The sequence below is a fragment of the Pyxicephalus adspersus genome, chromosome 1, assembly GCF_032062135.1.
Source record: "Pyxicephalus adspersus chromosome 1, UCB_Pads_2.0, whole genome shotgun sequence".
In the NCBI taxonomy this organism is placed as follows: domain Eukaryota; kingdom Metazoa; phylum Chordata; class Amphibia; order Anura; family Pyxicephalidae; genus Pyxicephalus; species Pyxicephalus adspersus.
In genome coordinates this window covers 36,136,773-36,150,819 of record NC_092858.1, presented here as the reverse complement: position 1 = coordinate 36,150,819, position 14,047 = coordinate 36,136,773, and the positions used below count along the sequence as shown (strand labels likewise).

The following is a 14,047-nucleotide window of genomic DNA, read 5'->3' as shown; positions in this document are numbered from 1 at the left end:
TTACAATCATAAAATGACCTGAACTATTGTTATTATAATATTTTAGTTGTAGGTCTCATCCAAAAAGGGGTAAGTTAGAACAAACTCATATTGTATCACCATGCCAGATTTGCGTGGGAAAAGATCAGCTGGCACCTGGCACTAACCCAGGCTGGCTGCGGTAAATATCAGTGCTGCCTATGATGATATAAGAGCAAAAATCAGCTAACACAAGAGAGGCACCATGTACGGAAACCACAAACCACAGTGTGTATCTCAAACAAGAATTACAACTTTATTCCAGTCAAAAAGATTTTGTTTTGTTTCTTTGCAAAACAATAAAAGTTTTACTAATATCAATATAAAAGTCTCAGAAATGCTGTTTCTTGGTTGTATATCAATTTCACTAAGGAAAACACTGGTGACATCAGCATATTCTACATGTCTACGGTAAAAAATATAAAATATAATGTATTTGCAGATAAGATACAGTTTATGGTAGCCAACAAAAAGGGCTTTATTCACAACAAGTGTATTGTACATTTTTTCACATTTTCTAGCTTGAGCAAAATGCATAGACATGGGTAAATCCATATTAGAGACTATTTCACTAATGTGATTCTTTGCAACACAAGGGAAAAGTCATACATTCTCCATTTAGGAAGCTTTAAATTGCATTTTTAAATTCAAATCAATCCAGAGTCTATTTAAAGTGTATTACAATATATATCAAAACATCAACACAACACACATTAGCACATGTGTTTTAGTGTGAACAAGCCCTAAATTGTTCATTTAACTATGAGATCTCAATAAAAATAGTACATAAATTGGTTCTGTCTTAAGGGCTCATTTAGATCTGTGTGGTGCATTAATGCATGTGGACTAACATGTGGAGCTTTAAGGCAGCCCGTTAATAATGAATAGGCTGTCAACATACCCTCTTGTGCTAAAAACAGCACAATTACATTTTTTGTGAAATGCACTGCCTGTGCATTGTCATGCATTGATGTGCTCTGCGACACAGGTGCATTTACCTAATGCATTGGGGTGCCATTCAAAACTAATGCCAATGCAATGCAGAAATGCATAATACAGTTTTTACTACAATGCAATGGGGTCCTTAAACTTTATAAGAAATACATGGTTTTAAGCAGTCATTATTAATCTAGCATGTATAAGTCTATTAGATTCAAGTTAATTTAAAAAAATAGAAATTCTTTTTAATCTGATTGGGTAGTTTAAGAAATCTGAGGGGCCAAAAAAGCAATACTTTTGTAAATGTGTCCCTAAGTTTTTATTTTGTATTCTGCCTAAACATTTAAAAAAATGCATGGAACATGAACTGCAATATATAGTGTACAACCATACCTCCTCTATGGATATATTATGGTGGTCATGAAAAAAGGAAATTATCTGGGAGTTAGATGTGTTGATAATGTAATAATACTTGCACTTTTTTTAAGGAGAACTTGGAAAGCCATATTGTGATTTCTATGGCTGAACACTTTCTATAAATGTTATTTACCTAGCTTTCATAATGATGGGATCCATATTTTTCACTAGAACAAGTATGATTTTATTTGTGAATACTTGTTCTAGGTTACTGACTCAAAGTTTTGAAGCTAGGACATTTCTGTATATAGAAGTTTCCCAGAAAGGTTCAAGTCCTTCCAATACCATGCATTAATTTGATTAATTGTGTGCATAAAAGAAGGATCTTTTGACAACCCTAAAAACTTGCAGTTATGTTAATTGGCTTCCAACCCAAAATTGGCCTTAGACTGTGGTAATGACATATGACTATGGGGGGCACATTAGATTGTGATCCCCTCTGAGGGACAGTTAGTGATATGACTGTAGACTTTGTAAAGGGCTGTGCAATGTGTTGGCACTATAAATACAAGGTAATAATAACATGGCCAAGTAATGACTACAATGCTAAGTCATTTCTTAACTTTAAGTCCATGAGTTGTCTAACTAATTCCAGCATGATAAAATTTGTATGATCAAGTGATCTCAAAAATAGTACCAAAAAATGTTACATAGTAATTAATAACTAACGTCTAATGACTTGGTATATCAATATGTGAGATTACACATGACATCTCACAGTGTTCAGTTGTAAGCAGTTTCACAAGAGTAAGTCAAATAGTAACAACACAAATAACAAAAATATAGTTTACAATACAAAAATTAAATTAAAATAAATACCATAAATAAAAGTAATAAATAAAAATACAACACCTTTTAAATAGTCCTTCAAATGCAAGAAGAACAGACCTATGGACATTTTGATATTATAAACATTATTCTACAAGCACCATATTAACAAAACCCCAAAAAATAAATATAAAAATGATAATAAATAAATGTGCTAAAATTTTCAGATATGTTTTTAGCTAACAGTGTTTTTTTCCTAAACTGTTATGCCTCCTGTCTGGAAACATTGTAGTTAGTTTTTGTGATGGTTTTCAAACACATAGGGGTCACACAACTGGGGTTTTAGAAAAGCATAAAAATACGCCAAATGGTTGCATTACTTTTTTCTGTATCTGCTTTTTAACATAATAAAACTCTACTGGACTGACAATCTAAAGTAGAATTGTTCCATCACTTTGCTTAAACATTTCTGTAGTTTTATCATGCAACAAGCAAAAAATAAAAGCTAGAAGCACAAAACAGACAGGTCAAAGATTGCCAATTTCATATCAATACAATATTTCAAATTTTGCCCAAAAAAGTGCTGCTGGTATTTGTGATGTTCCGTGTGTTTAGTAACCAAGGAGGCTTTGTAGGAACATTTACAATTGTTCATTTTTGTTTATACAATTAAAACTTTGTGCTACTGATAGATTCCTTCAGGTGTCAATGACAGTAACCAAATTACTGTGTCTCTGCTAATACCACATCCTTTTACTAGTTAATGTAGCATATGATCATATTATTAAGAGTAAATGTAACTGAATGAGATATAAAGTGTGAAAATTTGTGTTATTTTTTGTTTTTTGACTACAAATGTCTTAGTCACTATCTGGCACGTTGCACGGTGTACAAAATAAAAATGGTCAAACTTATAACATTCTCTTACATAAAATGCAAAATATGCGAAAACAAACAAATAATGTGTTCATTCATATATGAACTAAATATTTTAGGCATAAAATAATATCAGAAACCATCTGACATGATATAAGCCAACTAGAGTTCCTCACAAGTCAAAAGAAACAAAATGCTTTGACATCCATTGACATGTTAGGTCAAGTTCTTCATAAGGCCCATTCTTCTGGGGCAATTATTCAGTAAAAATGGCATGATGTGGATATTGATCGTAAGCTATATCGATTGGAATTTCATATCTTGGGACTGCTGTTTGAAAATGGGGAGCATGCCCATGAGAACCAAGGCCAAGGGAGGGATAATGAGATCGGAAGCCATAGGATTTGTCCAGTTCTGGAGAATTATCTTGTTTCAAGGAAAAATTTCCGCTAATGCTCAGTGGTGGAGTTAGAGCACCTTCATATGGAGGAGTGGTACAGTTTAATGTATGGTTTACCAGGGATGGGTCCACTACAGTTTTAAATGTAGGAGCTTTCAAGTGCAAATGGTGAGCTTCAATATTGCCATATGGAGGACTTGGAAGACCTGGGGACTGATAACTGTAGGTATGACCTAGTGACGATTCACACATATGTGGCTTATCTTCATGTTTTTCCAAGAACAAGGACTGAGGTCCAAGCTGCAGACAACCAGCTACCAGATTGCTGGTGGGCTGTGATAGCCCTTTACAGAGCATTTCCAGGAAGTTCTTACCCTCTGTGGTTTGACCTCTTTCCAGAACCTCAGATAATGCCCATATATAATTTCTGGCCAATCTGAGTGTCTCAATTTTGGACAATTTTTGTGTTTTAGAATAACAAGGCATGACTCTCCTCAGGTTATCTAGGGCATCATTTAGCCCATGCATTCTTGTGCGTTCCCTCGCATTGGCTTTTACCCTCCTCACACGAAACCTTTCCAGCCTAGCTTTGGTCATCTTCTTTTTCTTAGGTCCCCTCTTCTTTGGTTTTTCTCCATCATCTTCTTCTTCATCATCTTCCTCTCCATCAATGCTCCCATGTTCCTCATGACTTAAACCTGACAGCATGTCAAATGCAGACTGTCTCTGATTTGAATCTTTTATCTCATCTTGGGAACTAAGGGCCTCCTCCATCCAACCATGAACACTGACCATCTCAGACATCTCTCTGGCCTTACTGGATCTTCTCAGCAGTGTGTCCTGTGATAAGAGAACACAAGAAAATAAATTTAAGCTACCTAACGAGCACTAAAATAATTAGTATGTTTCCAAGCAGGTGCCAAACTGGCTATACATTTATACCACTAGAAATCAGGAAACATGCATATTGCTTTGATAGTTCATCCTTATGCATAAATCTTGTGGTAAACAAAAGCTGATAGCACTAGTTATATGGGCAACAATGTGCCTTTATTTTTATATTTTGTAAATAATGAAACATTAATGTTGTTTGATTTACTAAGGAGTTGAGAATCTTTGCTCAATAAATTGTGTAAATAATTACTCCTCTTATTAAATAATGTAAAATGCAGATTCCTGTTTATTCTAAATACCGAGTAACATGTAGATGAACTATGTAAACAGAAATGAACGTTTTACATGATTGGATAATAGAATTGACTATGTAAAGATCCTCAATTAAATGAATACTTATGTCAATAAATTGGTACATTGCTACTCCTATATCCCTTAATGCCTTTCATATATGATTCCTATCTAGTCTTTCCTATAGTACACTAGTACACATGGCACAAGTTCTGAACAGTAAACATATTATATTGTATTGTTTCATTGATGTTTCTTGTTAAATAAGCAAAAATATTTCATAAGTATATTAACTGTTCTATTTATGGTTCAGCCAGCTATTCCAATGATCTAAGTAGCCAAGATAAAAAATCACTACCTGAACTTTTTGCTGAAAAAATTACTTTTACAAATGTAACAAATGTCAGCAAATTATTTTTAGGCAGTTTGAAGTAACAGAATATTATAAGATTTCAGAATACTGTCCCTGCTAGATATTGGGTAAAACACAATGATTACCAGTGTCTTTAATTTATTTATCTTATATATATGGCATTTACATTTAGAGAAATCACAACACATCAGTTCCTATTTTAGGAAGGAAAAAAATTCATATGTGCATAGTTAGAGGAGGCTGTGTGATATTCACCCCAGCCCAGGTCCTTAAAAAAAGGGAACCAGAGTTGAAAAGGGACAAGTACATGCAGGTCTTTTCTGTGCCAGAATAAAAATTCAAAATAGTAAACCTACAAGGCACAAGTGCAAACTATATATTGTGTTGATTTTTCTATAAAAAATGCAAAGTATTATTATGAAGAATACAGAAACTATTGAAACAGTCTATCTATCTATCTATCTATCTATCTATCTATCTATCTATCTATCTATCTATCTATTGATGGGTCAGCTTATAATTAAAGTCCTTTAAGAAAAGAAATACTCAATTGCTGAGTTTTCCCTTGAGATTAAGCTATTCTTTCAAAACATAAATATAATAAATGTTCTATATTTCTTTATAATTTGATACTATTGCATAATAATTTAGAGCTTTGCAGAATATTGAATACCAAATAATGATTATGCCTACAGATGAAAGATGCCTATTCTCAGGTGTCTCCCAGAGCTCATTCAATGTATTGTCTGAGGGCTCAGCACAAGTCCAAATAAACTCCACATCATTGATATTAAGTCACAAAGGTGCACTGAATACACTTTGTGTTTTACTAACAAAATGAGCCCATTTGTTAAATGGAATGTAATTTCTAAGTCCTAAATTTCCTAGTGATACAAATAGGTTCTATTAAAATACTATACAGCACAGTGTGCAGTGTGGATCAGAATAAATCTTTTGTATCAAGTATTGCATATAAAACATTCCTTTATATGAAATAGTCTTCTCCCACTATTTCATGTACATAAAGCTTCAAACAGTACAATTACATTTTTTCCGTTTTTACTAAACAGAATCTTACTTAACAGAGTAAAAAAAACTGTCACCAAATTCATTGTAAAGCAAATTCCTGTTTGATTTAAAATAAAAATAAAAGGTACTACAAAAAAGTCAGCAAGCCCCAAAAACCCCCTGAAAACTTTGTTATAAACTATGCATCGACCACAAACTATGTTTGTGTATTATTTTTAATTATTCAAAAATGTGTAACATTTTGTTGCAATGTAAAATCAATACCAATATCTGTGACTTTTGAGTAAAATATAATAATACCAGGATTCCTAAAAATCAATGTGAATAGATATGATAAAAAAGGAAAGAGATACATGATTGAGACTAGAATTAAACATCAAAGACAAGTAAGACTTTCAAAATTGACATGAAATGATCATTACCTTGATTTCGAATGGGGAAAAAAGTTCAGGACCAGCAGGACTTGGCTTCAGAATCAGAGCACAGAATGTGGTCACCTGAGTTAGTTCAGGCTGTTGGAGAGCTGGACAGCTCCCTGTCTGAGTGGCTGCTACTGGAATGAGCACATCAACTGCTCCTTCCCCTTTACAAAGGTTGTAAGTAAGTCCAGCCCCTTGCTGGAGGCTGAGCTCATGGTTTTTGGTGGTCCTCTCCCTGTGATAGCTCCAGGATTAACCCTTTCTATTCATGGGATGACTTCTTTGAGCAGTGTGAAGTGATGAAATAAAATCTTTGCCAACTCAAAGTCTATGTTATATTCACTTTTATAGTATAAAAAATGTTCATGTTCTCCCTCACTACACAAAAAACACATTAAAAAACACATAAAAAAAATGAAAAAGTGCAGTGTAAGAAAACAAAAAACAAAAAACCCTGCAATTTATGCCCTGTGTTTCCTATTGTACAGTTTACTATAATATTAAATTACAGGAGAAATCTCATATCTTCATACCATTAGAGACAAGCCTAATAGTAAAAAAATTACTTAACATAAATACTTTCTTTATTTTTTTCAAACTTTTTATTTGGGTACATTTTTGCATACACATAACCAAAAAATAACAACCAAAAAGGAGGAAACAATATAAGGGAAAGAAGGAGAACACTCACAGTATCCTATCTGAAAACAAACGTTTTTGTAGATCAGCCAGAAATATTGGTTATATACCACGTTGAATATTTTAAGAATCGAGGATCGAACTTCTATCAGAGTCCACAAAGGCATAAGTCAAAAATGTATACCAATGCTGCAAAAAAATTAGTTATGGAGTCATCTCCTTGTATTTGAGCATATAACATCTCTCAGAGATAACTTGTTCTATACCAGGTGTTTGGGATTGTACCCAGCTCTGCATATTACTCGTCTGGTAGCCAAAAGACAGATACCAATCCATGTACTTTCTGTATTTTTAGGTAACATACCTCCCTTAACACTTCTGCTGATTTTAAAGTTTCTTTTAGAGGTCTTATCATTGCTATACCAGGATTTTTTTAAACTTTTCTACCCGGGGGAACCTTTGAAAGACTATATCCACAGCTCACGGTACTTTAGTGTGGTCAGTGGGAAGAAATTCTCTTAATTTCTGGCCAGAATGTCAGCATTACAGATAGACAAAATGATCATTGGGGTCACAAAAACTGACCTAGGAGTCAAAAAACCGTAATGGCTCAAAGAACCCCTTAGCAACCTCTGAAGAACCCTCAGGTACCTTGGAACCCTGATTGGGAAACACTGATTTAAAGTATTAATACAGACAGGACCTTTTTTACATTTAGAAAAGTGAGCGGTTAGACCTCCTCTCTAGGTGGTATTATTTCCTTAGGAAATTTCCATTCTTCAATTGTTAACAAGGAAATGAGAGTGAGGGTAAAATAAAAATTTGGAGTTATCACCGGAACAGAAATGGAAGGGAAATATTTTAAGGGATGTTAATGACAGCTAACAAAATTTAAAAACCCAGTCTACCTTCTACCTTCTAATAGACTTGTAATATGTTTAAGCCAATCTTGTGATTCAGAGTAGAAAGCCAGGATATTTGCTGCAGAATATACTGCAGATAAGCAATACAGGGGGTTCTAAGAACAGCCACCCTTCTTGTGACTGGACAGTGATGGAGCAGCAGTACGCTAATGATCTATTCTTTGTCCTGTTATTTCTTATAAGTACCTACCTTTCATATAAACAATCAAGTCCCTAATAAAACTTCTGACCCCACCTTATGCTGCTGTGGAGAGGTTACAGGAAGCAAATGTATTTAGTACGAGTTGTTTTATTAGCATACTTAATTAAATTACATTTCTTTAATGAATGCATGTTGGAATAAATGTTTCTTTCTATCGCCGTCCTTGAGTTACCCTTTAATGTGAAATTTAAATTAAAAAAAAAAACAGATATTAAGAGGAATAATAGGGGTCCTGCTGCCTGTGACTCTGAACTTTGCTCTCTTGCAGTGTTACACCACCTAAATAATCTTCGGCATCTGTCACTTCAGACTGCATCAGATACCTGAACCCCCCTCAGTGGATTGTGTTTCAGTCCACTCCATTAGTTTCTTACTAATGTGTTCTTGCAGAGCTGCAGTGCATGGCAGGTTTACCAACAGTGAATAGCGGGAATTGTGGATTACTGAAGGTCTTTGTCTTGGTGTAGAAGACAGAGTCATCAAAGGTGGAAAATAATAATTAAAATATTCCTCTTTATTAACAGCGTAGTTTTTAAGCTAAAGTTCTCTGGAAAACCTGTTTGTGGTATTCACCAAAACAATATAATGGTCAGTTTACCTCCTCAGCATGGGAACAGAAGGATGATCACAGAGTGCTAATTTCCAACCAGGTCACATATAAGCTTGTAATACTTGCTGCCTTGTCAGATGAAAGCATTCTATTCCAAAATCAGAATGTTTAACATTATCAGAGCACCCATGTTCACATGTCATTGTTTCCTTACTCTGATTGCTATGAGTAAAGCCATCGAAACACATTGCAAAGTAATTGTTGGGTTTTGATTAACAGCAAGGAAAAGGTAAAAAAATCTGACCAATTTTCAACTCAATTTCTGTAGTTTTTGCCCCTTTCAGTTGCTTCATTTTAAGTTTGATCTTTGAATATATCGTATTGAAGCTGTCAATTTATTGTCCTGTTAGACTTTCAGGAACAACATAGTTTTGGTGGTTGTTTGAACCTGTGGGTGGTGGATTGCTCAGCTTGGAGGAGTTTTGCAGCACTTTTTTTTAAGTTGTTGACCCCAAGCACTTACTTAAGCCTAGCTTGCCCCAGGTGTAGGTGTCAATAAAGAAAAATAATATGGTCTAGTTTATTTGGGGGTAAGTGCTTACATATAGGGTAGGCTAGGGATGAGTAAGGGTTTATTGACACTGGCAGTGGGTTGCATAGCATTTATCGCGAAAGCACATCAGAAAATGCTGTGGCATTGGGAGATGCTACATGAAGCATCTCCCAGCAGGAGCCCCATAGAGAATGAATAGGGGCTGCAGCGAGAGGTACTAGTGGTTCTTTTTGAACCAGTGCTGCCATGTGCATCCTCTAGTGGCCCTTAATTGATTACTCAAGCTGCAGATGTGAACCTAGATCTTACTGCTAGGGTCACGACGGGCATATTAAAACAGTTCTATTACTTAACAAACACCCTCTGTTAAACTGTCCCAATCATATTTTGGTCCCAAAAGTGGTTGAAATTGCCTGAAGATTGCAACATATAATTGGCATTTTTATAATAAAACATATTACTGAAGTGCAATGCCTGCAAAGATTATTTTTAAATAATCATGATTCGCTGATGCTAGTTACCCCTTTCTCTACAGTTATCAAAGCAAGCCAAGTTTAGGGATAATACCTACTTATTTAAGAGAGAGACCAATAATTTACTTTAATATTTGCAAGTTTTTGTATGTGTTTCCAAATGTTCAGTATTCCCATGCTCTGCTGTCACTATAAACATAACTAGTGATTAGTACCCGCAGCTTCTGGGTAGACAATACCAATTAATTCATTAGAAATTACAAGCATTTAAATAAAAGCACCATGAACACCCAGTGGCAAAAGTGGTTGAAAATAACATGTTTGGCTCCATAAATCTGTCAGTAAAAGGACTCTTTGCTTTCAACTTGGAGCAGATGGGTGCAACAGGTTGATTTTTCCAGCTTCACATGGCAAAAATGGTACATTGGAGGTGGTAAAGGCAAAGAGAGGAGGGGGGAAGTTGTAAGAAAACAGCCTGCAGTGTTATAACAGAGCCTTCTTTTCACCCAACTGGTGGAAGGGAGCATATGGAACGGCTATTTCTCCCGCTTTCTGTCTGACAAGTCAGCCTGTCTTCCCTTTGTCTCACTTGTATGTCTCTGCTCGTGCCTCTCATCTAAGTCCTATTGTCCTAAGGCAGTCACATCTGTTCCCGGGCTGTGTCTGCACCAACATTTCTGAAGAGACTGCCCAGTCTTTACAAGGCCTTTATTCACCACTTCCCCTCGCTATAAACTTCCGCATGTGACACTATTTGCATTTGAGAGCTCGGAGAAACTCAATGACTACTGATTTATAGCAAAGGTAGAGATAGTAAATTATCTGCAATCTTCTCAAGCTCTGATTTTCCCAATACGCTCTCACAATCTATTTTATTAGGTTTGGAATTGCTGATTTCTTTTAATTTTGGTTTTAACTGTGCCTCTTCTTGGAAAAAAAACATTATAGCAATGTACTGTAAAATAATATTGGCATTATGAGGATGTAATTAGTTAAAGAAAAAATAATATATATATATATGTATATATATATATATATATATATACATATATTTTATTTTTTTAACAAGCAGTTGAAAGTTGAACAGGTGCAGTGTGGGGATGTATATATATATATATATATATATATATATATATACCCACATATTTTCTGTTTGTCTTGGTGACTTCCATCACTGCACATAAGAGATGGAAGCTGCAAAATTTTAAGTTGTCATTAGGGGAATGACAAATTCAGGCGTCATACAAGGTTAGCTTGAACTTTGCATACTGGGATTCTGAGCCATATCTTTCAAAGGATTGTATAAAAATTAGCACATGTGCTGTAGCTTTAATATTCTTGACTAAATCCATATATTGTCCTACACAGATCAGCCCCATGCTGCTGCTGCCTAAAATGGGAGTATGGGTTTCAAACAGACAGAATAAATGCTTCCTCTTGTCTGCAGCAGACTGTTGACTGTGTCATTTTCCCAATTTCTATTTTTCAGCCCCTAGGCACTTTCATTTAATCTGAGTGTCAGGGTGTCTCAGGTGGAAATGGGGAATTAACAGAAAGTAAGAGAGAAAAGATCCAATTACAAGAAAGAGAGGGCAAATAAAATATTAGAAGTTCCAACCCTTCTTTAACTTCTGTTTTAAAACAATGGCCAGTGCTGCACATTTAGCCTTTATAAAGTAAATCATATCTTTCTTCAATACTCACATACACATTCACACTTTTAACTGCCAGTATACATAGATACAGGAATCCTGGGAGATGCAGTGATAATGGCCATCAGACATTGGTTTCTAACAGCTGAGAGTTGTTTCTGAAACAGAGGTTCTTCTTCGTTGCTACCATCCTCAACAAGTGTGGTTAGATCCATGTAATGGGTCCTCCAGGGCAAGTCACAGGTATGGGTTCCCTGTGGTGACAGTAGGTGTACCGTACCCTCCAGATGTTTAACTGGGGTAACAGCTGTCAATCTGAGGACAAGAGAACATGGTACCCTTCCCAATAGTGGAAGTATTAGTGTCCCATAGGAAGGATGACATTAGCTGGACTAGGTTGAAGGAATGGGGTGTTTAGCATTGAGGAGAGGTCACTTCAGTGTTTTGGGTAAAAGTATTGAGGTAGACATGTTAGAAGCTGGGGAGTCATAGGTTTTAAAGATATTACAATTTGTGCAATGGGTAAGAATTGAAGCTCATGGTGCCCTAGCTCATATCGAGGTATAACAAGTCATACCACTGTGTGGCTGTGATGGGGACAATCAAGTAGAAGCTTTACTAGTGCCATAAATAAAAATATATATTAGCACACTTATGTTGCCGCGCAATCTTATTACAATTGCAGGTAGTTGACCATGGAAAATAACTTCTACATTATAATAACTTCAATATTATAATTTCTAAGAAAAAAAACTATAAAGTAAATCATTAACATTGCATAAGAAATCAGTTTGATTATTGGTGTAAACTTGTATACAAGTGCCCTGACATTGCCCCTGTGGCTTTGTCACTGCCCCCTTCCCTGGGTCTGATCAGAAGGTATTGCTTTGCTAAAGGCTTCTCAGGGGAATACAAACTGAAAGCAGCCCATCTGTCAGCTATTAGGTTTTCAACTGTCCCTGCATCATCTCCACATTCAATCCCTCCCTCTCTTTATTGCCTCCCACTTCTCAATTGCAATGCTCTTCTCATTAACCTTTCCAGTTATGTGTTCCCAACAAAAGGAGGGGATTGGGATTGTTAGTATACGATCTGATCACCACTAGAGGCTCGAATTAGATAATGAAAGGGAACCTCTGTAGGGAGTTAGTTTATTCAATAAGCCAAGGATTTTAGACAAAGTAAAGAAATACTGCCTACATAAAATTAACTTATAATGACAATATTCATGTTTGTATAAATTTTGGACTTTGTACATCAGTTCTGTTGGAATTTGTCAAAGTAAATCCACAATTGTCAAACTTGGAACTTGAAAGATTCGGTCCTCAATATTTAAAATTTTCCATTATTCCAATTGCAACTGATGTGTGTTTCTATTCAAAAGAAGCAAAAGCTGTAAAATTCCCAGGAAAATCATATTCACACTTGCTGCTTTTCTGCTTGATTGAAAATTTATGTATGACCATGTTGTAGGCACAAATTTTATTTGGGAACTAGGATGTGAGAGCGGTCGTACATGTAGATGACGCTCCTCTGATCTTGACTGTTTATCCTGCTGAGTTGACAGGTCAGTTCCTGAACATTGAGAGGCCAATGATGTCCTGCCAATGCTGCCAAGGAAGTTTCGTCAGCCCTCTGCTACAGTCAGTTGTTTAGGAATGGCACCTTCAACCCCCAGTGCCTCTCAGCTCAGGATGTGCACCTTCTGTCACATAGAGGCCACATGCTTTTACACTGAAGGAAGATTATTCTTTAGATTACATCAAGGTACTACAAGTACCAGCAACCTCAGATGCCTTTTCCATAGCAGCTATCTTAGTAGTCATAAAATCCAGCATGTCCACCTTGCTTGCAAAAATTAACCATTAAGCCAATGAATGCACTCTTATTAGGCAAGACCATGACAAGTTTTGGGTCCACCTTCCTTCTGCGTAAACACAGGTTCCTTGGTTGGGAACAGTACTACCAATCCCTCCAAAATGGTTGTGGAATTGCAGTGCATGGTTATGCTCCTACCAGCCCGTTCTGAGGATGCATGAAACTGTTTGCGCCATAACAATATCAGAGTTGTAGGTCTGCTTGAAGGTACTTAGTTGGTGGCCTTTGCAGAACTTTTCTTTGAAACTGTATTGAGTTTAAATGAGGTCTCTTCAGCCTTTATGAGGGGTCAATGGGTATTTACAGGCTCCATACCTCTTGATGCGACTCCTAGGCCTTACCTGGTCTGGCTACTGATTTCTGGAGATCTTAACCTTTCAGAAAGCAAAAAGAAAAAGTATTTGACATTTGAAACTGCCATAGTAGACCTTTTTTCATGACTTCTCAAAATTGCAGAAAAGATGGAGATCATTTTTAGAGGTTTCCAGGCAAAGTCAGGTCAAAAGCATTAAATGTAAAATGTTGTATCCCTGCAAATTAGCAGTGCAAAGTGAAGGAGGTATCAAGTGATTTGATTCACCATGAGATGTTTCTTTGGTTCAATACCCCACCCTGTGATTCTAATGTCATCTTTCTTCTTCTTGACATTCCTTGGAATTTTATATTTGTCTATTATGCTGCTTGTTGATTTTGACCTCCAGCCATCTCCTGCTGTTTCCATGTGTTCAGTATTTGACCTAGTGTGTTCTTGAC

The 14,047-nt window shown here is 35.9% G+C and overlaps 1 protein-coding gene across 1 annotated transcript; it reads right to left on the bottom strand.

The window, feature by feature from the left end:
- Window positions 1-260: 260 nt before the first annotated feature.
- NEUROD4 (neuronal differentiation 4) lies at window positions 261-6,551 on the bottom strand. Its single transcript, XM_072406505.1, has 2 exons — window positions 6,428-6,551; window positions 261-4,258 (listed from the first exon to the last, which is right to left on the bottom strand). The coding sequence occupies exon 2, from the start codon at window positions 4,220-4,222 to the stop codon at window positions 3,275-3,277; it is 948 nt and encodes a 315-aa protein (XP_072262606.1). The 5' UTR covers window positions 4,223-4,258; window positions 6,428-6,551; the 3' UTR covers window positions 261-3,274.
- Window positions 6,552-14,047: the final 7,496 nt, after the last annotated feature.